This window comes from Salvelinus namaycush, chromosome 18, assembly GCF_016432855.1.
Source record: "Salvelinus namaycush isolate Seneca chromosome 18, SaNama_1.0, whole genome shotgun sequence".
NCBI lineage: Eukaryota > Metazoa > Chordata > Actinopteri > Salmoniformes > Salmonidae > Salvelinus > Salvelinus namaycush.
The window spans coordinates 20,977,098-21,004,083 of record NC_052324.1 but is presented as its reverse complement, the minus strand read 5'-3'; the positions used below and the strand labels follow the sequence as shown (position 1 = coordinate 21,004,083).

Genomic DNA, 26,986 nt, shown 5'->3' with positions numbered 1-26,986 from the left:
GGCGGGGCGCCAGCCTGGCCTAGTGACGTGGCCACTTCTCAATCTGATTAGGCGTGTGTCAGTCTTTAACCATAAGAGGAAATGACACGGCGGGGGGTGGGGGTAGGGTACGGAGCGTGGGCGACAGTGGCGGGCACTCGGCTCAGCTGCTGGGCTGGTTATAGCGAGGCGGGCTGACCGGGCTCCTAGGTTAGAAAGAGGCTGGAGCAAGACGGACAGACAGACAGACAGACAGACCTGGGCTTCCTGGGCTAATTAGGAAGGCGTGGGGCCGTCACTGGGGTTAATCACATTAAGACTGGGTGGAGGGAGACAGGGAGGATTACACGCACTCTCTTCTACACTACCACTCTCTCTTGCTCTGATGCTGGTCAACAGACGGCTAGGGGCAACACTACACCCAAATAAACAATCTATTAAAACGACTCAAATAAAACCCATTGGAAACTATTTGAACTGGGATTGGCAAGTTGTGAACAGGTTTTGTGTGTCAACTGAATGCTTATACCTAGGCCTTATAATTCATAACTGTGCATGCATGCATTATAAAGATGGCTCACCAGTGTTAAACTGGGTCGGTCACGAGTGTGCACCCAATCATACTATCTATAGCTCACCTGTGCCCGGATGAGTGCCTCAAAACTGGGCTGAAAGTAGTCGATGCGGCTGTGGTAGAACTTGGGCATCTCATCCAACAGCTGCTTGTTCTTGGATTCAAAGTCCTCCCTGACTGGTCTCAGCTCCTCCTTGGCCTGGACAGATTAGGGCAAACAGAAGACCGGTTGACACTTTAGCATACATACCTAGGGCTGTGGCGGTCATGTCAGCCGGTGATTGTCAAGCAAATAACTGCCGGTCTCACAGTAATTGACAAACATATTTAGCACACATGGCCTACAAGCCACTGATGTAGATCTTTGGAACATCTAAACTCAGCAAAAAAAGAAACGCCCCTTTTTCAGGACCCTGTCTTTCAAAAATAATTTGTAAAAATCCAAATAACTTCACATATCTTCATTGTAAAAGGGTTTAAACACTGTTTCCCATGCTTGTTCAATGAACCATGAACAATTAATGAACATGCACCTGTGGAACAGTCGTTAAGACACTAACAGCTTAAAGACGGTAGGCAATTAAGGTCACAGTTATGAAAACTTAGGACACTATAAAGGCCTTTCTACTGACTCTGAAAAACAACAAAAGAAAGATGCCCAGGGTCCCTGCTCATCTGCGTGAACGTGCCTTAGGCATGCTGCAAGAAGGCATGAGGACTGCAGATGTGACCAGGGCAATAAATTGCAATGTCTGTACTGTGAGACGCCTAAGACAGCGCTACAGGGAGACAGGACGGACAGCTTATCGTCCTCGCAGTGGCAGACCACATGTAACAACACCTGCACAGGATCGGTACATCTGAACATCACACCTGCGGGACAGGTACAGGATGGCAACAACAACTGCCCGAGTTACACCAGGAACGCACAATTCCTCCATCAGTGCTCAGACTCTCAGCCTATTGCGGACAGAGGCTGGACTGAGGGCTTGTAGGCCTGTTGTAAGGCAGGTCCTCACCAGACATCACCGGCAACAATGTCGCCTATGGGCACAAACCCACTGTCGCTGGACCAGACAGGACTGGCAAAAAGTGCTCTTCACTGACGAGTCGCAGTTTTGTCTCACCAGGGGTGATGGTCGGATTCGCGTTTATCGTCGAAAGAATGAGGGTTACACCGAGGCCTGTACTCTGGAGCGGGACCGACTTGGAGGTGGAGGGTCCGTCATGGTCTGGGGCGGTGTGTCACAGCATCATTGGACTGAGCTTGTTGTCATTGCAGGCAATCTCAACACTGTGCGTTACAGGGAAGACATCCTCCTCCCTCATGTGGTACCCTTCCTGCAGGCTCATCCTGACATGACCCTCCAGCATGACAATGCCACCAGCCATACTGCTTGTTCTGTGCGTGATTTCCTGCAAGACAGAAATGTCAGTGTTCTGCCATGGCCAGCGAAGAGCCCGGATCTCAATCCCATTGAGCACGTCTGGGACTTGTTGGATCGGAGGGTGAGGGCTAGGGCCATTCCCCCCAGAAATGTCCGGGAACTTGCAGGTGCCTTGGGTAACATCTCACAGCAAGAACTGGCAAATCTGGTGCAGTCCACGAGGAGGAGATGCACTGCAGTACTTAATGCAGCTGGTGGCCACACCAGATACTGACTGTTACTTTTGATTTTGACCCCCCCTTCGTTCAGGGACACATTATTCCATTTCTGTTAGTCACATGTCTGTGGACATTTTTCAGTTTGTCTCTCAGTTGTTGAGTCTTATGTTCATACAAATATTTATATATGTTAAGTTTGCTGAAAATAAACGCAGTTGACAGTGAGGACGTTTCTTTTTTTTTTTTCATTTTAGAAAGTCTAATAAATCTATCCATGTTATATAGCCTACACCATCACAATAAATCCATTATTTGTTTTAGACTGGTCTAAAGAAATATGATATATAGAAAATTGTTTATTTCAGAAGAACAGAATAGCATACTCTTGAGTTGTCCTTATGTTAGGCCCTGATCTGGTTATGCAATATGGCTGTTGGCTACACTAGTTCATTTAGCAGACAAGATTTGCTTAGAATTCCGTGGCATTATTTTATATTATTTTGTTGTATGAAGAATACTGAACTGAAGAAGAATTGAACATGGCTGAAAAAAATAGAAAGGATATTCTCTCCAAATGATTTGAGGGAGTGCGCACATGCGGGCGGCTATTCTGTTTTTGGCGGTTAACAAAGAAACAGGTACTCCTATATGCTTAATTTAGAGTTATTTATGCATCTTTAGTTGCGATTGGGACATTCTAAGGCTATATGATGAGACTCTAATGATGATTTGAAAAAAGTTGCATTAGCTCTGCTTTGTTTCTTGCACAGGCTGTACACACTTCATCAGTCTTTCATTCACAATTTGACAAGCACTTGATAATGCCTTGAATTTCCCGGCGCCATCCCCTTTGCGTGGCCATAATGCACCCGAAAAAAATACATGCCTTTTGCGGCCAGTGACTGTTGTGCCCTTGGGCTGAAAATAATAATTATAATTCCCTTCTCCTGGCTGTGTGCTCCAAAGCACCTCTCACCTCCACGGTTCTGTCAGATAGCTAAATTCTTATTAGCCAATGCCCGTCACATGATTGAGTCTCTCTCACAGGCTACAAGTGAAGACAGACACATCGGGGACGCAACTGTGCACGTCCTTATCCGAGGTGCATGTTTAAGGTATTGGAAGAACTGTCCACATTTACTTTTATCAGCCAACAAGATGAGTAGGCCTAACGAACAGCAAAAGCACAGAGCATATAGAAATGTTGTGCAATATGAGCTCATGGACTATCATGAAGTGTTTGATTAGATTTTCGATCACATTTGCATTGATGTCAGAGTGATTAGAGGGACAATAGAGTGCTGAGTACCAGGCAGTTAGCAAGTTTGGTAGGCTACTAATGACCATCAGCAGCATCAGAGTTTGTAGAAGTCTAATTAACATGACTAAACATGACTTTAACTGCCGTCATGACTCGTGACCGCCGGTGTGGAGGTAATACGGTCACCGTAACAGCCCTATGCATACCTCATAATCACTACTGGGGCTCAACCATAACATATCAGCTACGTTCTCAGAAATGTAATCCGTCAACAACAGTGAAAAACAACAGGAGAATGAAAATGTCTTCCCACAGAGAAGAATAGAGAAAAAAGAAAAAGCCTAATCACGATCACAAGTGAGGAGGAGTGGGTTATGTGGGAAGAGTTGGCTGTGTGCAGACCACGCCACCGCTGATCAGGAACGTGTGTGATGTATTAGTGGGTAGTCTGGTGGGCATTAAGAGATGATATCTCAATGAATAGGCAATGATATCGTGTGTGCTCGAGAGGAGATATAACATATGTAGAACAGAATCACCTGTGTGAAGTAATATTTATCTTAAGTAACTCCCCTGTGTGTCTGTCCTTTGTTTGTCTTTAAATGGCATGTTAGTGTTTGGTCAGAATCATTTCTCTAAGAGCTGTGAGATTCAAAGGCCAGGGACATAGGGGGCCTCTTGACTCTTTGTGCCACTGACAATGCTTTTCTCGATATGTGTGGGTGGCCACCCATGTGAGGGTGTGTGAGCCCAGGCAGCGCTGCATTGATATCTGTGAATGCTGCCCTGGAGGTCTCAGCGAATGTGTCTACAATACTAAATGACGTGCCCGTTTATGTGCAGCAGTGCCTTTTCAAAAGGCAATACTTGACAGCCTGGTCGCTTGTGTGGGTGAAAGGAGTGCACATGTACAGTTTGTTCATATCCAGTCAGCATTTGTACCTTGTTCATTTATTGATTGTATTCAAAACACTGACACCATGCAAGGCAAGAGCTTAAAGCCTGACTTCTGTTGCTCAACAGACAGATTTCAAGTGGACAACACACGTGCCAGCAGCCGCTTTTAGCACAGTTCTGTTACATATATAGTGTACCTGGTGTAGTTTGACCATGATGGGACCTGTCTTCTCCTTCTCTTCATACTTCTCTACCTTGGACTGTAACCTCTTGTAGTCCTGTAGAGCTTGCTCCCTTCGTTTCACGGCCATGTTGAGGCTGGGGAACACACTGCTGTACCTGAGACACACAGAGAATGAGATCTAGGCGCAGAGACTGACAGAGATACTGCTGGACCACATCATGGAGACAAAGTGACACTGCTTTGTACCGGAGATATACGTGGACATAGGCCTAACAAGAAACGATACTGCTGTGTGAACATAGACAGGCAAGAGCCCTGTCAGAGGAACAACTGCCTATTAACAGACAATCTGAATGATTCTTCCTACTTAATGCAATGTGCTCTCAATTCAGACCAATACATCTAAACCAATCATGCCAACTGAACCCTAGATGTTGTCTTGAAATAATAAGAATGTGCATAGAAAACTGCACTTTAAGAAAAAATCTTTAAAAAAATCTATGCTTTTTCTGAACCATTGAGAACTTTTTGAATTGGGGTTTACAAATATCTTTCAGAGGTGCTTGTGTGAGGTCACCTGGATCGATACGCATGTAACACAGAAAAGCGCCCTCAAGTAGGAGACCTCAGTGTAGACTAGATACACTGTCCTTGGTTGTTAATATTGAATTACTCTAGTGCAAATGGCATGAAACAATTCATTCGGTTTCAATTATGTTATTCAAAATGAAAATACATTCTTTCAGAGAGAATCCTTGTCTTAGGTACTAAAAATAGGAAACACTCATCTGTAACTTAGCAACAGGAGTCCATGCCTCATCCTGGGACTTACTTTGCTCCAACACACTGGTTCTGTGCGTTCTGCTTTTACTGGGAAATACAGTGCAGAAAAGCAGCTACGCCACTTCATTTGCAAGAGATTAATATTTTCCAAACTACAAAACAAATGGTTGCCAACCTGTTTAGTCAGAAAATCTAACCAAGTGTCACATTTGAGAGCACTTTAATATATTTTGTGTGATTATATATAGGCACAGTAAGACAGGTGTCATATTCACCATGCATGTTTAATTACACAGGTCTAATGCAAGTTTCATAACCTGATGACATTGCTTTGTTTTTCTATTAATCATCTGAGATGATTTCATACAGGCTGCAGATAGCTATAGCGTAGTTCCTTGGTATGCTACTCTCACTAGCGTAAAGTGTGCCAGTGATTCACTTTTTACTCAAACAATGAGCCAATCTTCCTTTCCCTCTACTTACTATGCAACAGGTGAAGGGAATTGACAATGGACCTGACAAGAGGTTGTGAAATCCAGTCTTCCTCAACACAGAGTAGAGTAAGCCCTGTGAAGGGGTGGGCCGGTGGGAGGAGGGCAGTGTGACGTGACCTGGGCCTCAGACAAGGTGTGGATTGTTTCCCCACAGGAAGTTGAGAAGGGAGCGGCCCTGTATCATTTTGGCGACGTCACAGAGCCCAGCCCCACAGCCCACGCTCTCCCTCCATTTATAAAACATCACTTTGGCTCAGTTTACGGCAGGCAGGCAGCGCAGAGTGGATGCCTTCCTCTAGTAGTTTACTATCTGCCTCTTGCTCCAGTGTAGTGTTCACATACTTCGAGTGCCAGGGGATTATGCAACCACCCTCTAGGCACGAGTGCACTCTGAAACAATTCCATTGGTCCATGACATTACACACCACACCGGCTCACTAAAAAGGCACAAAGGCTGATCGCATTCTCCTCCACCAGAGCACACCACCTCTGCACGGTGTCATGAGGTGCCATGATGTCTGATGACTACAGCAAAGCAATAGAGTAGTAATGACAGCATTTAGGTCACTTAGTCACCCTCACACATGATCACATTGTAGGTAGGCGGTATCTGGTAGTGGCGACAGTCAGTCCTTCCTCTTAATGATGTGACTGAGAGAACACCTGTGTGAGCCGATACAAGGAGTTGATCCCATCCTTCCACACTAATGATCTCCTCACTGTCCCAATGCTTGTATACCTAGAGGTAGAGCTCCAAGAGGATGCCAATGTGTCCGTGTTGTGCTCAGACTGTCTCAAGAGGAGCTCTGTGGGAGCCTGTCTGACTCAACTGTAACTCAGACATGTAGTGGCGTGATAGTGGCTGTGTTTGAAGGTCACTGTACACGCTGCGTAATGATAGTTTGGGCTGGATCGCTGGCTGGGTTGGACATTTCCCTAGATGTCTCTGGACTGACGTCCACATACTGACCGGTCAGCTCCAGACCAGCCTATATTTACTCCAGCCTTGTCTAGCCCAGGCTCTGCTGGACCAAGGGCGCACTACCACCGTCTGTGTGACTGGTCATTTAGGGTGTGGTGGCTGGCTGAAAATAGCAGGTGGACGAAAATAGCAACTGGTCGAGAGAGCTTGTTTATGACAAGCTGATCCACAGCTGGACCGACACAACCCGACAGTCAGCCAAGCCCCAGTCTGGACCAACCAGCCCAGCTGGAGCTGACCAGAGACCTGGGAGGAACCTTAGTCTGGCAGGCTCACTGACCGCTCCACTTAACACCGTCAATTTCACATTACTAAAATAACAAAAAGGTATCTCTAAGAATATGTTGACCTCCCATATCTCACTATGAAATGAGGGACTAACAGTTAAAGCCAAGATTACTCATAAATGATGCATATTTTGTGATTGAGTAATGAAAATATAAAGTATACGGAACAAAAATATCAACGCAACATGTAAAGTGTTGGCTCCATGTTTCCTGAGCTGAAATAATAGCTTATTTCTCTAAAGTGTTGTGCACAAATTTGTTTATATTCCTGTTAGTGAGCATTTCTCCTTTGCCAAGATAATACATCCACCTGACTGGTGTGGCATATCAAGAAGCTGATTAAACAGCATGATCATTACACAGGCGCACCTTGTGCTGGGGACAATAAAAGACAATGCAACAGATGTCTCAAGTTCTGAGGGTGGCATGCAAGTGGCATGCTGACTCCAGGAATGTCCACCAGAGTTGTTACCAGAGAATTGAATGTTAATTTCTCTACCATAAGCCGCCTCCAACGTTGTTTTAGGGAATTTGGCAGTACGTCCAACCGGCCTCACAGCCGCAGACCACGTATAACCACGCATGCCCAGGACCTCCACATCCAGCTTATTCCCCTGCAGGATCGTCTGAGACCAGTCACCTGGACTGCTGATGAAACTGTAGGTTTTCACAACTGAAGAATTTCTGCACAAACTGCCAGAAACCGTCTCAGGGAAACTCATCTGCATGCTCGTCATCCTCACCAGGGTCTTGACTTGACTGCAGTTCGGCGATGTAACCGACTTCAGTGGACAAATGCTCACAATGTTGCAAGGATCTGTACACAATTCCTGGAAGCTGAAAATGTCCAAGCTCTTCCATGGCCTGCACTCACCAGACATGTCACCCATTGAGCACGTTTGGGATGCTCTGTATTAACGTTTATGACAGCGTATTCCAGTTCTTGCCAATATCCAGCAACTTTACACAGCCATTGAAGATGAGTGGGACAACATTCCACAGGCCACAATCAACAGCCACATCAACTCTATGCAAAGGAGATGTGTCGCGCTGCATGAGGCTGCTACCCAAGAGAAGTTACTGGAAGTTACTGGAATTCGAAATTGCTTCAGTTTTACGTCTTTTGTAAGGAACAATATTTTCCAGTTTTCACGCCAGATACTGACTGGTTTTCTGATCCTAGCCCCTACCTATTTATGTAAGGTATCTGTGACCAACAGATGCATATCTGTATTCCCAGTCATGTGAAATCCATAGATTAGGGCCTAATGAATTTATTTCAATTGACTGATGTCCTTATATAAACTATAACTCAGTAAAATCTTTGAAATTGTTGCATGTTGTGTTTATGTTTTTGCCGTTTGTTGGGTCTTGTGTAGGCTAGGCTAAGTGTAAAAAGGGTAAAGACAGAGTATGTTAAATATGTGCCAGCAGAACCTCCGTTTTTATAGGGTAGGTTTTCTCCACCGCAACATGCCTTATGCTTTGACTCTGTTAATGGAAAGTGAGAGGACTAACGCAAGCTAGATAACTGATCCACCAGATATAAAGAGGCAAGCGCAGAAACCCCCCCAGATAAGGCGGGGGGGGGGGGGGGGGGGGTGTTGGCATGAGTCTAGACTGAACATAAAAACATACAAATAAAAAAACATTTGTGATTAAAACGTAGACTAGTTTATAGGCTACGTCATTTTGAGTCACCCCCTTAAACACATCTAATTGCTACTATTTCACAACAACAGAAATCCAACAGCACCTTGAGTAACTCCCAAAGCAGGCTAAATTAACCAGAGTGTCGGGGAAGTCCATTTCCCAGCCTTGCTAGCTTAAAGGAGCAGTGCTGGTTTGCCCTGCCACTGCTTGGACCAGAGCAAGCCTTTACGACAGAGCTGCCTTCAGTCTTACCCAAAAGAGCAATGGAGCAGAAAGGGTTCGGCTAGGAGGCCCAGATAACAGCAACGACTCATGCCCACACACTCCCCCTCCCTCCACATAAACAGACTGATGTCATTCACTGATTCCGCTGAATGGATGGAGAGCGAGACAGAGAGAGGGACGGAGAGAGAAAAGGGGGGAGAGAGAAAGAGTTAGAGGTATGGAGACAGGGAGAGAGACAGATAAAGGGAGAGACTGAGGGAGAGGGAGACAGATAAAGAGAGAGAGAGAGGTGAGAAGAAAGACTGACCTTTTTGAGCTCATTATTTCCTGGATGTGTTAATACAGTGAGTGTTAATGACCCTACTAAGTGTGGCCTAAATGTGAATACACACCGGCCGGCACGTACACACACAGCCCATTGAAGGGACAAATAAAACCCCCCATTAAGAGACTTTCCAGGCTCGGACCATTCTCTGCTCCATTTAAGATTCCACACGTTCTTGCAGATCGACACAAAAACAACAAAAGAGTACTGAGACTTCAGAAACAATGGTCAACATTCAGTTACTGGTGGACTAATGGAAGCTTAATGTATGGTGGCGTAATAGATCAGTCCTCTATACTTCGATGATTAATTACATTACGCTGTGCTTCAACGCCATATACAGCAAAAGGGCTGACGGCTTGTATTCCCCATCTTAAAACATTGTTTATGCATGCAGGACTAAACCTACTACTTCCTGACCTATTTCAATCTCATATAAGTGAGAGGCTAACTTCATCTGGCCTCAGAGCCCATCCTGTTAGTTCAGTGACTCCCCACAATGTGTTTGTCCAATGCGGTATGTGTGTACTGTCCTGAGACAAGTCCTGCTCTCCAGCCAATCTCCTGCCCTTGGCCCAGGAAGCTGGGCCCTCTGCCATATTCAGGGCCTGCCCACACGTCCGCCTGCCGCCCACCAGGAAGAGGAAATTAGAACCATTCCATCCTGTCACAGCTCCGGCACCAGAACACAAGATGAAGAGGCCAATAGCACACGCACACATACACTAACTCATAGCATTCTTATGTTCCATCAAAGTTCACTTTGTGAAGGGTTTGATATGAAAAGATCAGGGATTTCAGAACGATTTGTGGTTATAAACAAAAGTTACACACACATTCACCAGACAGACACTGGCAAGCGCATGAAGTCTCTCTTTTTCAAACACACACACATACACACACACACACACACACACCCACCCCACTCCAAAAAACAGCCTCCGGGGAGGGGTCAGCAGGAGGAAGTAGGACCTTAACAAGCACTACGGAAGACGGGTGGGATCCTTGCTCCCGGCCTGGCCACTCCCTCTACCGCCTCTGCACTGTGTGTGTGTGTGTGTGTAGTGTGGTGCTTGGACGGACGGGGGCGAGAGTAGGGAAGGGGAACCAAGTAAACTTTCTTCCAGACACACCACCACAGCAGCCCCATTCTCTCCCCAGTCCAGTCCAGTTTTACTATCGACTATGCTTTATTACAGAGCCTTCTGGACCGAGTGCTAAGCTCCCCTTAAGTGTGTGCTCCTTCCCACTCTACAGACAGAGCAGCTTTTAAGACACAGCAGCTGCTGCTTGTGATGTATTAAAAATATGCAGACAATAGGAGAGGTGCAGGTCCAGATAGACACTTACTTTTTCAGAGGATCGATCACCGTCTTTGAGATCTGGTTCACCTATGGACGAACAAACACGGGTCAAACGTTCATTTAAAAAGTGCAGTACTTCTCTTAAACTGAAAGGGAATGTCTTTATTACTTGAAATTTGTTGTCAAAGTGAATTATTTTAAGTCCCACTCATTAACAGCATGATAAAAAAAATCAACAATTGTGTATTTTCAAACAGAGCACTCAAGACAATAGAGGGGAGGGAGGTGAGGCGGGTTGCAAGAAACTTTTGTGACGTTGACTCTTTATTGTACACAAGCCCCGAGGAGAAACACCTGAATATTCATAGAGCTGAACAATACAAAAGGATGCAACTGTCAGGGGACGGACATGAAAGCTAAGCCCCACTGATTTCAAATCCTGCGGAGGGTGGGCTGCCTTACAAGATGAAAGTTCTTTGCAAACAAACATTTTAACAATAACAGTTTATATTTTCCTGCATTCTCCTTCTCGGAGCCAACAGGGGAAGGGGGGGGGGGCTTTGTTAAGTGGAAGTAAATGAACATCTCATCTAGAGGCCTCCAGCCTGGGTGCCAAAGTCTCATCGACAGAAGTTGGCACACATTTAATAAAGTTTACAAAGTCATTTACATTGCAGATTCAATATGACTCGTAGATCTACGTCTCTGACAGAACGCTACGTTAACCCGGCAAACAACTCCAGTGAAGAGCATCGTTCAAAACATTTCAATGAGGAATAAAAGTGTCAAGACAACTCCATGAGAACAATGAGCCTAGTACAACTAATCAATCATTCACTAGTTATTGGAAGGATAGTCAATCACAGAACATAAGAAGCAAATACTGTACAACAGCAAAGCATTGTGAATGCCCTGACAGTCTCTGAGAATATACACCCACACACACTCGCAAGGCATCTTTCCAAATACATAACGCGAATGAATGTAGTTTGAGAGAACCAATAACAAATAAGTACATGGGAATTCACATTTTCCTCCGTTTTACATATTCACACCATCCCCCCCTCCCTGGGAGAGTGAAAAGGCTGGAGCTGCGCTGCTGCCGAGGTGAGTGCATGCAGTAAGCAGGGAGAACAACACCAGCACATTTGCTTAAGCATGCTGGTGCCCTCTACCCTCTGCCCTTTCCCACAGAGAGGGGGGCAGGACTATTCAGCTGAGGCCCAGCAGTGCCTGAGGCCGGAGCTCTAGCAGCAGTCTCTGTGAGTGAGTCACGGGGCAGAGGCCATCCCGGCACACAGGCCTCCCAAAAATACACGCAGATCGCGGAGGAAATCAATACCCCTCCAAACGGAGCATCCGCTACTGCTCAGCCGCCATTTTCACTAGGGCTTGACTTCAGCAGCAGTGTGCCGGGGGGGCTCCGCGCCCTCCTCAGCCCTAGAAATAAACACACAGGCCTGGGCCACTGCTGCCTTCATTATCCATGCACGTTTTATCCGCTCGCTCAATCGCAGCCCCCGCGGCAAATCATCTCGTCTCAACACCAAGGCGAGCAAAGAATGTTTGCTTCTGTGTCTGTTTTGCTTGAGCAGTTGAGTCGTTGGTGGTGCCGTCAGAAGGAAGAACAGCCAGCTTGGAGGGAGAGCTGGTGGAGTATGATTCTGGTGAGCTGCGCTGGGCTTTAACATCTCTGGACTCCTGAGGTGATATTCCAAATATTGAACCAACTGACCAACCAAAGGCCTAGAAAAGCTTTGCCGTCAGGTTTCAACCAGTTTAACGAATGCCAAGCTAAGCGGCACAGAGAGACATACTGTAGCAGAACACAGTCATGTTAAACATCTTGTTGACTGAGACTGGCTGAAAAAGGAGGCCTCTAAACTCAAGTACCATTTTGTGATAACAGAAGGGTTGCATGTCAAAACTGTCTCTGAAGGCCACTTAAAAATCATGAAGAAAAAAAACAAGCAGGCTAATAATGTATTTTGTATTATTTTCTAACTGCTTCGCCTCCAGAAGTGAGAAGGTGTATTTGGCTCCATGCTGCCTGGCTGGAGCCCTGTCCAGCAGACCATGGCCATGAAGCCAAGCAAGGAAATTACACCCTATGGAGCCAGCCAACGCCTCCACTCCTACACACTGTAGAGCAAACCTGCACCTTTTGTTATTGACCTGCAAAACGCCAGGGATGTAAACAAATAAAAATACAATACCGCATTGACATCTAGCTGTTCCTGACCGTATGACTCAAAGCAGCTCAAAACCAATTGGAGATGATTTGGAAAGCTCAAGTAGTCCAACAAGATGAATGCTGTGTAGTGCAAAGCTGGCCTCCCAGGTTGTGCAAAGGTGAAGGCGATGAAGGTTATTAGCGTAGTCAAAGGGAAGAGGGCTCAGAGGAAAACAGTAAGAGATGTTAACTACCCTTTAGAGTCTTGACACTGTTTAACTAAGAGGGAAGTGGAGAAGGAAAGAGAAAAGCAGACTGAAAATGGATACTCTTAATTGCCTACATTTCATAACAGTTGGGTAGAAAATATTGGCAATGCTTCTGCTTTTGTAAAGATTCCAGAATTTGAGCTGAAAGGATTTTGATGTTAAAATGTATGAAAATGTTACTCATTTCCAATCTTCAGAAGACATTCCATATTAAAGACAGTCAAAATTGAAGGACTGTTCTTCTTGGCAGACCACTAAGAACCAACCCACCATAGATCATCAGCTGTGAACCACAAGCAGTCACCACACTTAACTTTGTCCAGTCATTTCAAATGACTACTGTATATCTTGATTACATCTGAGCACAGTTTACGTGGTGTATGTCTAGTCTTTGCTTGAAGAATGCCTTGTTGAGCGCTTGAAAGGAATTCACAGAGATCTTCAGAATATGTACAGAGATGGACATTGGTCACTCAAGGTAAAGCCATCAGCAAATAAAAGGATGCTGGGAAAACTAGTCAAAGGCACACTAATGGAAAAAGCACTCTGAAGTTATAGTAGAATCAGGTCTTGTACAATTTTTTTTCTTCTGCATTCTTGATGATCAGTGTGATTCCCTGTGTGACTGACTTCTCTACCTTAACAGAGTTGCCTCTCACAGTGCAATGCCCTGTAGAAACACACATGCAATGCCAACCCTATAATTTCCTTAGAAATTACCTGCAGCGATGATTTTAATCAAATATGTGAAGCACACATGGCAAATAACATAAAGGAGCTAAGAGCAGAAGTAGAATTGCTCACAGAGAGGGACTGGGGAAGATCATGCAGAGAACAGATCCCATTAAAACAGCCTGTGACATTCCCAAGTGAAGCTATTCCATAGTATGAGTTATTTTAAAAACACTAGTGAGTCACAAATGCATCCAATCTACAGCTCTCTGATATTCGACAAAGATGAGCAGCTAATAGACCAGTGTGTTGCTGGAGACGCTTCCAACAGACGAGAAGAGATCTTGAGTGAGATAATTTTTTTCTCGTTCACACAGTTATGCAATATTGACAATGATGAAAATACACTTAGGCCAATCAAACCCTTTTGGTTTCTGCCCTTTGAGTGTTTGAAGAGAGGGGAGCGTATGAGGCATACCTGTCAAGATACTGAATACAATGCCCATAGGTAGAGCTGTGAAAGCTAGGCTGGAGGAGGGTTTCTTCTACCACTGTATAGGCCTCCCTGCCTAAAAGAGTATATAGTTTATTTTGGTTTCAATAGACAATTTCGATGCACCCCACTTGGAATACAATCTAGGAGAATGACTCGGCTGTGGTGTGAGGCAGAGGGAGAGAAGCACGGACAGGTCCTGACACTGACCTTCTCCTGGTTAAAGGAGTCCATCCTCTTCATGGCTGTGTCCAGAGCCGTCATGGACTCCAGGAAGGCCTGGTCCTGTTCACACAGCGGGTTACTGAGCAGGTCACCTGAGATCTTCACTGCTGCCTTGGACATCGCTGAAAGACATAAAACAGGCAGGGAATATTAGTATTCAAATGGTAAACTGGTCCTGAAAAGAGGGAAATGGGAAGGAGAGATATAGAGAGAAAGAAAAAAAGCGATAACCGAATAGAGAACGGAGGAATGGAGAAACATACAGGTAACTGACAAAATAAAGGAAACACCTAAATAAATTGTCTTAATAGGGTGTTGGGTCACCACAAGCCGGAACACCTTCAATGCACCTTGACATAGATTCTACAAGTTTCTGAAACTATTAAAGGGATGCAACACCATTCTTCTATGAGAAATTCCATAATTTGGTGTTTTGTTGATGGTGGTGGTAGAAGCGGTCTCATGCGTCGCTCCAGAATCTCCCATAAGTGTTCCATTGGGTTGAGATCTAGTGACTGATATGGCCATGTTATTTGGTTTACAAAATTTTCATGCTCATCAAACCATTCAGAGACCACTCATGCCCTGTGGATGGGGGCATTGTAATCCTATAGCCATGGTAGCCAAAATAATGGCCTGCCCAGAATTTTTATACATGAGCCTTCCCCTGAGCATGATGGGATGGAACCACACCTGTGTGAAAGCACCTGCTTTCAATATACTTTGTAAATATATAACTTACTCAAGTGTTTCCATTATTTTGGCAGTTACATGTACAATCGGTATTATTAATGTTTGACCTGGTTTGACTATTTGGCCCAGACATGCTTGATGGGCATGGCTAGCAGCAGAGGTGAGCACCCATGCCAGGACTGACACTGTGTGCATTTGATAGACACAAAAGTTAAATAAGCGAAAAGGAAAAGTAGGATAGAGAAGCAGCAGCATCAGTTGGAGAGTCGAGGGGGTGGTGGGCTCGGCTGCTGTGATGAATATTCACAAAAGCACTGGGAATGTGTGCAAATGTTTCTATAGTGCCAACGCCAATTACAGTTAATCTGCACTCCTGCCACTTTATCTTAGACACAGAGCACATATCGGATCACCGCATCACTGTCAAAATAAATTAGCTGCACTGGGGACATACAGAGAAGTTGATAAGACGTAAAGTAAAATAAAAAACCCCACATCAAACTCAACTGAGGCCTCTGAGTTCTGAGGATCGGGTAAAAACACATTACATTTTTTTTTTAATTAAGTATGTTTAAAAAAGCAGCTTTTCTGTGTTGGAATAGTGTAGGCGTACCTCAACAACAAAATGGTGTGGCCGCATACCAATCATTACAAATATTAATGCGAGTAGACTGCTGATTGGCAAACTCAGCCAATGAGCCAACATGACATCATGTTCTATAAGGAATTATAAACTGGGTGGTTCAGCTGACATCTGTGGTGTATCAGACCATTTACCACAGGTATGACAAAACATTTATTTTTACTGCTCTAATTACTTTGGTAACCAGTTTATAATAGCAATATGGCATCTCGGGGGTTTGTGGTATATGGCCAATATACCACGGCTAAGTGCTGTATCCAGGCACTCTGCGTTGCGTCGCGCTTAAGAACAGCCCTTAGCCGTGGTATATTGGCCATTTACAACACCCCGTGTGCCTTATTGCTTAAATAGCAAGCATTTTTTTTTTATTGTCTGTTTGAGATACAAGTTTGAGGTGGGTTTTTTTTAAGTGGTTTTTCTCCAATGTATACTTTGGCCACAAATACGAGTACAGAATGAGTCAACAACATTATTTAGGTATGAGAATATGAACTTTTAAAAGTGTGATTTTCACTGGACAGTTCAATTTTAATTCCATAGTGTGTTCTATTTTTAGTTAGGTAATAAAGATTTGTGTTGCCAATGGTATAAATGGCTTGTGGTCAGTGATATCCTGACTCTATAAAGATTAATCTCTAATGACTTGTGGACTTGCCCCAGAAGAGCCCACAATTTCATCGTCTTACTTTAAATAGACTAGACAAATGATTGCCATTATGAAACGCTGTGTGGAGCACACTGTGCTGTGCAGGCAGGTCCACTCTTTGTTGTTTAGTGGCAGTTGGTGGAGAAAGGACCTGTGCAACAGATGGAATCCATTAATTATAACAAGATGTTGACAGCTCTGATACTTTGATGAGGCATCATCCCATATTACAGAGCACAAAGCAGAGGAAATGAAGAAGCCCCTCACTCCCCCATCCTTCCCCTCTCCACCCTCAGAGTAGATCGCTACCAGGGGCAATTTCTGCTACTGCTCCTCCCAAAGATACCCATTTCCATTTCCAAAAGCTCCAACAAAAAATAAATATCTTTCTTAGCAGCAGAAATGTAAAACAGAATGTAAGCTAAAAGCTATGAGTAGGAAGAGTGTGAGTATGTTTGCTTATTGCTTATTTTTAAGGTCTACTGAAATTAGGCTAACCTCATTTTCCAAAATTGCACAAGAGACATTGTCCCTGAAAAACCTGACAGGCAACAACAATTAAGGTGTCAGTGAATGTATGCCGAGCGTGTGAAAGAGATGAATTGAATGAGAGAAAGCTAATGATTTAAAGAAGATTTGTACATGATAGAAAAGATGATCAGTGGGAATGTTTTTTCCAGAGACTGATCAAAATATGAAACACTGTGTCAACAACACACCTATATCAGCCTCTGTGCTTTTCTTCATGTCTTTGTGGAGCTTCTTTGTCTGATCTTCCAACCTGTAAAATAAGGGAAACGTAGTTTTTTCAGTTCAGGTTCTTGGATATCACAATAATACAGCATTTAACATTTGGTAAGTATCGGTCCAAGTATAGTTAAGCATCTACAGAGCAAACTGACAGTGGGATCATGTGTTTGCATTCAGCAGCTAGGGTAGGCAGAGGGCAGTACAGAAAAAGGGTCCACTGTGTGCACCCTGAACAAATCACTAATGCCTATACAGAGCTCACTGACAGTCTTACTGGGATCTCAGTCCAACAAGAATGCTACAAATAACATCTACAAAATAACCTACAGTACATTCGGAAATTATTCAGACCCCTTGACTTCTTACAAATTATGTTACGTTATAGCCTTATTCTAAAACTGATTGAATTGCTTTTTTCTCTCAATCTACACATAATACCCCATAATGAGAAAGCAAAAACAGGTTTTTAGAATCTTTTGCAAATGTATTAAAAATAAAAAAAAATGAAATATCACATTTACACAAGGATTCAGACCCTTTATTCAATAGTTTATTGAAGCGCCTTTGGAAGCGATTATAGCCTTGAGTCTACTTGGGTATGAAGCTACAAGCTCAGCACACCTGTTATGGGGAGTTTCTCCAATTTTTCTCTGCAGATCCTCTCAAGCTCTGTTGGGTTGGATGGGGAGCGTCGCTGCACAGCTATTTTCAGGTCACTCCAGAGATGTCGATTGGGTTCAAGTCCGGGCTCTGGTTGGGCCACTCAAGGACAATCAGAGTCTTGTCCCGAAGCCACTGCTGAGTTGTCTTAGCTGTTGCTTAGGGGTCATTGTTCTATTGGAAGGTGACCCTTCGCACCAGTCTGAGGTCTTGAGCAGTTTTTCATCAAGGATCTCTATGTACTTTGCTCCGGCATCTTTCCCTCGATCCTGACCAGTCTCCCAGTCCCTGCCGCTGAAAAACATCCCCACAGCCTGATGCTGCCACCACCTTACTTCACCGTAGGGCTGGTATCAGGTTTTCTCCAGACGTGACGCTTGGCATTCAGGCCAAAGATTTCAATCTTGGTTTCATCAGACCAGAGAATCTTGTTTCTCATTGTCTCAGAGTCCCTTAGGTGGCTTTTGGCAAACTCCAAGCGGGCTGTCATGCCCCTTTTTACTGAGGAGTGGCTTCCATCTGGCCACTCTACCATAAAGGCCTGATTGGTGGAGTGCTGCAGAGGTGGTTATCCCATCTCCACAGAGGAACTCTGGAGCTCTGTCAGAGTGACCATCGGGTTCTTGGTCACCTCCCTGACCAAGGCCCTTCTCCCCGATTGCTCAGTTTGGCCGGGCGGCCAGCTCTAGGAAGAGTCTTGGTGGTTTCAAACTTCTTCCATTTAAGAATGATGAAGGCCACTGAGTTCTTGGGGACCTTCAATACTGCAGAAATGTTTTGGTATCCTTCCCCAAATCTGTGCCTCAACACAATCCTGTCTCTGAGCTCAATTCCTTCGACCTCATGGCTTGGTTTTTGCTCTGACATGAACTGTCAACTATGGGACCTTATATAGACAGGTGTGTGCCTTTCCAAATCATGTCCAACAATTGAATTTATCTTCAATCAAGTTGAAGAAACATCTCAAGGATGATCAATGAAAACAGGATGCACATGAGCTCAAATAAGGTATTTCTAAAAACGTGTTTTCACTTTGTCATTATGGGGTAGTGTGTGTAGATTGATTAGGAAAAAATTGTAAATTTTAGAATAAGGCTGTAACTAGGGATGCATGATATATCGGTGAACTAGATGTCTAGTTTAACGCCAATGTTGAAGCTGACGTCCATACCTATATAGTGTAGTTTGCGCTACACGTGCAACACAGCATTCATAACCTAGCTCACAATATCTGCTGTGTGGATCGAACAGTCAACAAGTCGAGCAGTCATTTGAAAGAGTAAGAAAATTTCAGCGAGAGAACTCAAAAGGCGAAATCCATTAAAGCCAAGATAATGGAATTCATTGCCCTTGACAATCAACCGTTCTCTGTCGTGAGTGATGTTGGCCTTCGCCAACTGGTCGAGCACCGGTACACACTACCAAGTGCGCTATTTGTCAGAAGTTGCCCTAGCGGAGTTACACAGTAATAGCGTCACTGCTGTTAGCTTCAAGACATACATACTATGGAACGCCGTTTGGGTCTTTGCGTGTCAAAAAAGATACAGTAGCACTGTCAAAGCTGTATAGAAAAAGTCTGCAAACAAGCAAACACCGGCCACGAACGATGTGTTTCCAATACCACGTTGGTAATAAAGCATCATTTGTTCGACCGCAACTTCTGGGGTAGCTAGCTTTAGCTTGGTACCTAGCTAGCACCAATACAACCAGCCTGAAAACAATGACCAGTAGAAACTGCAGTCATTTTCATTATTCTTAGCAATGATTTAGGAATCCTTGTGAGCAAGTATTAGCTAGGTTGCCACTTGTTGTTCGCCTATTGAAATTGAACTTCAGTTCATGAAAATAAATAGCTAGCCAGCTACTTAACCGTGTTGCCCAAAGCTAAGTGTGGCCCATAAGCAGCCAGCTAGCTTCATCTGGCTAGTGAGTCTCGACCGGACTTGGTTATCAGTTGTGAAACTAGCCACAATAAGGATTAGGCACAATAGTGGACTTTGAGGTTAGCCTTCAAAATCATTGACAGTGATGCAAATGAATACAAATAGTAGAGTTATGCCATACTTTTATTTTGAAGGCTAACCGCAAAGTCCACTATTGCGGCTGATCCTTATTGTGGCTAGCTTCACATAGATGGGCCCGACCACCATAAATCAAATAAAAACTGGTCTTATAAATTAGGGTTATTTTAGATGATGACAACTAGCTATATAGTTAGCTAGCTAACTATAGCTACTGAAACAGATTGTTGCTTTGCTATGTTTTTGGGGAAGAACCTTGTTTGCATCCATGAGCTAGCTAGCTTTTTTTTTTTAAATGACCAGCACTGTAGGTGCGCGAGACAACTTTACCAGTATCGTAGCATACGTATTGATGAATCGTTGTGGCATGAAATACAAGTGATAGTTATTACACATTGATTACACTATGTAAAAAATGTATGAACACGTCAAATTATTATGTGACATGCAGTCATATTCAGGTCCTGATTGGTCAACAAGCTTATTTGACACGTCAAAGAGTGTTATCTACTGGTCATTGTTTTCTTTTTTGACACGCAAAGACCCAAACTGCGTTCCATAGCAAAGACCCAAACAGCGTTCCATAGCAAAGACCCAAACAGCGTTCCATAGCAAAGACCCAAACAGCGTTCCATAGCAAAGACCCAAACTGCGTTCCATAGCAAAGACCCAAACAGCGTTCCATAGCAAAGACCCAAACAGCGTTCCATAGCAAAGACCCAAACAGCGTTCCATAGCAAAGACCCAAACTGCGTTCCATAGCAAAGACCCAAACAGCGTTCCATAGCAAAGACCCAAACAGCGTTCCATAGCAAAGACCCAAACAGCGTTCCATAGCAAAGACCCAAACAGCGTTCCATAGCAAAGACCCAAACAGCGTTCCATAGCAAAGACCCAAACTGCGTTCCATAGCAAAGACCCAAACTGCGTTCCATAGCAAAGACCCAAACAGCGTTCCATAGCAAAGACCCAAACAGCGTTCCATAGCAAAGACCCAAACAGCGTTCCATAGAAATCCTGGTTGAGATTGAAACGACTGAACAATGAAACCACACAGCAAGTAAGTGAAAAAAATAGGTTTGATGATGTTTTACTGGTAATGGGGACGCATGTAACTGTCAACAAAATAACTTTTTGGTCAGTGTGGTGTGTGTGTGTGTAACCTTTATTTAACTAGGCAAGTCAGTTAAGAACAAATTCTTATTTACAATGATGGACTGTCCTGGCCAAACCCGGACGACGCTGGGCCAATTGTGCCCCGCCCTATGGGACTCACAATCACGGTCGGATGTGATACAGCCTGGATTCGAACCAGGGACTGTAGTGATGCCTCTTGCACTGAGCCTTAGACCGCTGCGTCCATGTGTGTGTGTTAACTATTTAACTGTATTAGAATGCTTAAATGGGCGCAAAAATTTTTAATATCGATTATCTTTACCGTTTTGGGTTTTTTGGCAAGGAAAATATCGGATATCGGTATCGGCCAAAAATGTCATATCGGTGCATCACTAGCTGTAACTTAACAAAATTCAGAAAAAGTAAAGTGGTCTGAATACTTTCAGAAGGCACTGTATGAACTGGGACATTCAATAGGATTACAAATTGCATTGATTTTATATAAAACACATTATTATGACATCCCTTTAGCTAATTAAAAATACTAGGATTGCTTCATGTTTCGGTCAACTAAATTCTGGCATATAAGCATTTATGTCTTCAATCATCCCTCCACATTCATTCAAATGATGGGTGTTAAAATAGCAATTATGAGAGTACGGAGGCTGTATCGTGTGTCGTTCATTATATCAATTAAGGGAAACGAGGGACTGTTTAGCAACTCCCAGGAGACTGCTGTCACATTAGTTTTCAGGGATTCATTAAGGGAGGGGGACTGAAAAAACAACAATGCTTTTCCCATTTCCTTGTCCAATCTGTGTTATCTGACAGGGGGCAGGAGAGTGTGAAGGCTGAGGAGGGCTCTTCTGGATGTCGGCCAGGTGTGCCAGAGGTCTGTTCCTACAAGGTGTTAATGGATGCCTGCTGAAGCAGCTGCTGCTACTCACTGCTGGGTGCCCCAACAGTTTGCCCTCTACTGCCGCCAACAGCCAGCCTCTCTACACTCCCTGCTGCTATGGTATAATGCCATAGAAGTATGGAATTAGCAGCTGATCTCAGGTATAAAAAAATGAAAAATACTGCTTTGGGATTAGAGATGCAAGACTTAACGTGGAAGGCATTGGATGATAAAATAATTTGCCAAATTGGAGCCCGAGAGGTCTTTAAAATGACACTGGTTATATTTCCAATCAAATGAATAGAAATATTGAATTCAACAACAGTTCAAAGAGCTAGATGACAGACTACGTTCACTAAGAGTTCCTGATATGGATCTGAAGGGAGTGCCAAGACGTCTGTATATGCCTGCTCCTCTTACTCATCATGTGTAAGGTATATTGTGGTGCCATGTCTCCTACTCAACGAAACCTTGAAGCGCTCCCACTCAGTCTGCAGGCCCATCGGGGAGTCTCTTTAACCTAAGACACACAGCAGGGGAGGGCCTCCTATGTGCTAGCTCATGGAAGGTCTTGGGCAACAAGAATGCTTTGAACACTTCTCTACTTGGTTTCACACAAACAATCTATATTGTGTAACCCAACTCAGTTCTGCATGGGTCTGAAAAGAGAGATGTGAAAGATTGGGTCTAACATGATCTTTCCCATTGAAAACAATTATTTAAATGTTGATGTGGAAGCCTAAAAGCCCTTAGATAACACGCATGTGTGTTCACCTCCACAAATCAATGGAATATTTGCACTTAAAATAGCAGTCATAATGCTTTGTAGTCTGTGTCAGTTCAGTGTTCGTCTGCAATGGTTTTTTTTTGCTGTAATATTGATGCACAGTCAATACATATGGGAAACAGAGCACAAATTAAATCTTTAACAAACTTACTTTTGGAGCTTGTCATATTCTCGTTCAAAGTCTCTTTCAACCTGTAAAAACACATTGAAACTCATTGTTAAATACAACATCATCATCTTTCTGTTCAAGTCTGTTCAGTCAATGTTGTTCCATTATAGTCCTAACACGCGCTTACCAAATACTAAATATCCCTGCTATTGGAGAGACAGGTCAATTACACAGTAACAGAATTACGCTTTGACTCAGAATCTCAAATATAAAATATATTTTGATTTGTTTAACACTTTTTTGGTTACTACATGATTCCATGTGTTATTTCATAGTTTCATGTCTTCACTATTATTCTACAATGTAGAAAATAGTCAAAATAAAGAGAAACCCTTGAATGAGTAGGTGTGTCAAACGTTTGACTGGTAATGTATATGAAAGTCATTCTCCTCATGTTCCACAAGTTTGGAAATCACAGAGATACTATGCCTTAATTTCCCCCAAAATATAGGCTCTTAGCTATGGTTGCAAAGCTACTGGTAATTTACTAAAGTTACCGGAATCTTCAGTAATTTTGGTAAATAACAGAAAGGCAATCTACTGTAACTTTGGTCATTTATACTTGAATAACTTTTTTTAAATTATTAATATATACAGTAGCATTCATTTTTTTATATCTGTGTTCATATTGTCTATGAGTTTCTAGTAGATAAACCATGTGGTTCAAGAGAAAATAGCCATATTAATAAAAAAAGCACCAAATCAACAATGGCATTATTTTCTATTAACTCTGCAACTCTTCCAAATATTTACTTTTTTCACAACTGCCACCAGATTGACGCCAAAACATTGACAACAAATACATAGACATAGTAAAATAAATACGTTTGTAAAAAAAAAAATTAAGTATATTTGATATTTGCTGAAACCCTAATTTAAACACCAATGGTATTCATTAAGTTGATGGTTTATATTTAGGATAATATTTTACAGCTTTGTCATTCAATTTTTTTGAATTATTTCAGACATTTTACATGTGATAAGGCCACACAGAGGGCCAGCGATAATTACAGACACCTGTGATAATCTGAAGTACCCAAAAGGGCCACTAGATGTCTTGTGATAGATTACTTAAAATCCTTGAAAGATACCAAATTTGTGGTGGTTTACTGGTAAACTTCAAAAGTTTCCAGTAATATACCCTCCCTTTGCAACCCTAACCTTGGCTTTCATTTGACACCCAATTTGATATGGAACTTGTGCTCATGGGTCCTTTTCGATGGAAATGTCCAACAATAAACCCATAATCTGAGAACAGACTGGCTCCCCCTGGTCCTTGGACAATTAGAAGTCACTCCAGTTCCTCTAATTTGTTTCATGTTTTTAGTTCTAGAGGTCTGGTTGAAAGCCCACACGCTCCTCTGCCTCACATCAGACTAGACTGATTGAACAGGCCAGCGCTGATTATGGAGGTAGCAGGGGTTCCTTTTTTGTGGTTCTGTGGGCTTCTGGATAAACAGGCAGCTGCCAGTCTGTCACCGGAGGGAGGGCTGTCCACAGGGCTCCCTGTACTCTAGCCCACTCCCTGGGTCTGGCCTGGGATGTCACAGGAAGCTGCCCAGGAGCCTGTTCTTACTGTCTGCCACTGCTGGGCCACAGTCAGACAAATTACTGTGGAAGTGGTTTTCCCTAAGGAGGGTGCCCACTCACTGGCAGCAACCTCTGCCCCCTCATATGGTTTGGACAAATTGACACCCCACAGACTCACTTGCCCAGGTTCATTGATGAGGGTACAGTAACTTCTCTGACAATTTGCTGATGGTTACCTCTAGTACACTATGCTCATTTTGTGAACCTAGACTCATAAGCCTTATACAATATCAAGATATTTCTGAAAATCCAAGGGTAACAAGTTAAAAATATAGTTGGTCAGGATGAGGGTCTTCCTTTGGGTTTCCTCCACATTTTAAAAAAACATTTCTGAATGTGCTGATTATAGGCTCCTTTGGAGAATCAATAATTGGAAGTAGAAGCTGGGTAACTGCTGTCCATTAAATTCTGTGGGACCTGAAACATTGTGTGAGGTTTATGGAGTCACTCCACAGGCCACGAATTAAGCCTAACTCCTTCACTGCCCAGTATAGTGTGTGGATAGGGGTGCTCTCCCTCAAAGCTAAATCCATTTAAAAGCTAAACCTGAATTTGTCTTCCAGAAGAAAATGTCGATCCTCTTCCAGAGCCACCACGGCATTTCAGTCTTCGTCAGAAGGACACTCATATTTAAAACACATAGCATACATTTCTAACAACAAAATGCAAATGACTATTTTTAATTGGTTGGGCCAGAGTGCCTAGCCTTAGCCCATTGAGGTACAAATATCACGCTTGGATTGTTGCAGTCTGAAAGTCTCTCACGCATCAGTAAAACAGTGAGTTGTTGTAAGATCCCAGTATGCCTCTATACAACAAGCTAAATAAAGCCTGGTAGAGAGTGTCTAGCGAAATTATACATGATTTCATTATATATTGTCTGGTTTCATTGGTGTTGAAGGTGCAACACTAATGGAAGCTCTTATGTTGGTATGTTAGGTCGTTTTTGTAAATTAGGGACAGGAGAGAATACTGTACACTTACTGTTTTGGAAACAATCTGCTTTTTTGGTTGTCCAATCTTGAAGGGCATCCTAGAAGCAGACAAAATTATCAATTGGTGGGACAGACACATACATGTACAACCACATTCTGCACATCACAAAGACAATCTAACACATCCAAACACAGACATTTAACTGAAATGAGAGGCATTTTTAAAGGGCTGGTAGACCACAACAGGTACTCTGACTGGTAGGTAATAATGTGTTGTGAAGTGGGACCAAATGAACAAGTGTATCCTATGGCTAAGTCACAGCCAGCCAAATGCAATGCTGTTAACCCCTGGCCTTGTGGAGTGCGTTTCAGGAGCCCTGTGCCTTGACTTCCTGTCACCACATCTGGCTTCCATTGCTAGCGGATATCACTAATTAGAAGTTGCAGTTCCCTCTGCTCCTAGTGGCTTTCCTGCATCCCCCCCCACCAATCAAACACAGGCCCACATCAAACACAGGCCCAGATTTGATTTGATTTGATTTGAGATAATGGCCATAGCCTGACAGATTGCTGTGAATTGAGACTGCAGAGAGGCAGCTCACAATGCATCACTCTGCACTCCTTACAGCCCCCAGTCAGTCTACAGCCTAAGCCTATGGTTTATTAAAAACATCAACGCCAGTATGATGACAAGATCCAAGGTTAGCCTACTCATCGTTTGATAGAAGATTTCAAGATTCCCAAATTGTATTAATGGTGTAATGGTTATGTGGTTAGATTAAGCATTAGGCTACACCCATATGCAATTTTCCTCTATATTAATAAAATTCATGCCACTGCTGCCAAAAATTATGTAATAAAAAAAAAAAGGATATATATTTAAGTCCGAGACAAGCTTTTATATGGAGTCATTGGCTCAAATGACTGGAAGTCTATGGGAACAGCTAGCATGTCATTGCGCTAACACTAGTAGCAATGCACACTAGAGGTTGACACGGGAACAGGATTCCCGCAGATCCCACGGGATACCGGCAGGAATGGGAGTGAAGTTCTAGAGTCAAGTTCGGGACAGGATCGACAGTCCACAGGAACGAACAGCACATAAATAGTTCTTATTCTTACAAGCATTTCACTACACCCGCAATAACATCTGCTTAATATGTGTCTGTGACCAACACAATTTTATGAAAAAAATAATGTAGCCCTAATATAGTTTACTTAATAAAAATCTATAAAATGGTCATTTCCCCCATCCCCCCTATCATCAGCTCACTCTCACGCATCACTGCACAGTCACTACTTTACCTCAGATGCCAACATAGGCTTGCAAGAGAGGAATTGAGAGAGGAATTGCGTTCATCCGACTCTGGGTAAGTATAAGGTCTGCCTTCATTGCCAAAATCTCGTAATGTGGTTGTTATCAGCTCTGTGTGTAGGGCAGGCACTGTCTCGTGAGCGTTGAGCAGCTGCCAAATGGAGCAGTTGCTATGGCTACTCACACACAGAGCGCGGGACAGACAGACGAGCGGCTAACGGAGGAAGTTATTTCTGATTTCTGTGCGTAAAAATGAGCACAAATGATTTTTATCAGGATGGGACCCGAAAGTTCTGGGGTTATATAACTTTGAACAAAGTAAGGGAAACATTTTGACAGGATAAGAGACAGTAATGGATTTTCACTCCCCCGTGTTA

The 26,986-nt window shown here is 43.4% G+C and overlaps 1 protein-coding gene across 1 annotated transcript in view; it reads right to left on the bottom strand.

Annotated features, from left to right (window-relative positions):
- The window catches only part of bin3 (bridging integrator 3), a 34,963-nt gene that overhangs the window by 4,037 nt on the left and 3,940 nt on the right, over window positions 1-26,986 (bottom strand). Inside the window, exons 2-8 of the mRNA XM_039013448.1 lie at window positions 25,344-25,392; window positions 22,752-22,792; window positions 17,088-17,149; window positions 14,372-14,508; window positions 10,601-10,641; window positions 4,515-4,656; window positions 618-752 (exon numbers count right to left, since the gene is read on the bottom strand). Of these exons, the coding sequence (XP_038869376.1) occupies window positions 618-752; window positions 4,515-4,656; window positions 10,601-10,641; window positions 14,372-14,508; window positions 17,088-17,149; window positions 22,752-22,792; window positions 25,344-25,392 (607 nt within the window). The remainder of the gene's footprint in view (window positions 1-617; window positions 753-4,514; window positions 4,657-10,600; window positions 10,642-14,371; window positions 14,509-17,087; window positions 17,150-22,751; window positions 22,793-25,343; window positions 25,393-26,986) is intronic.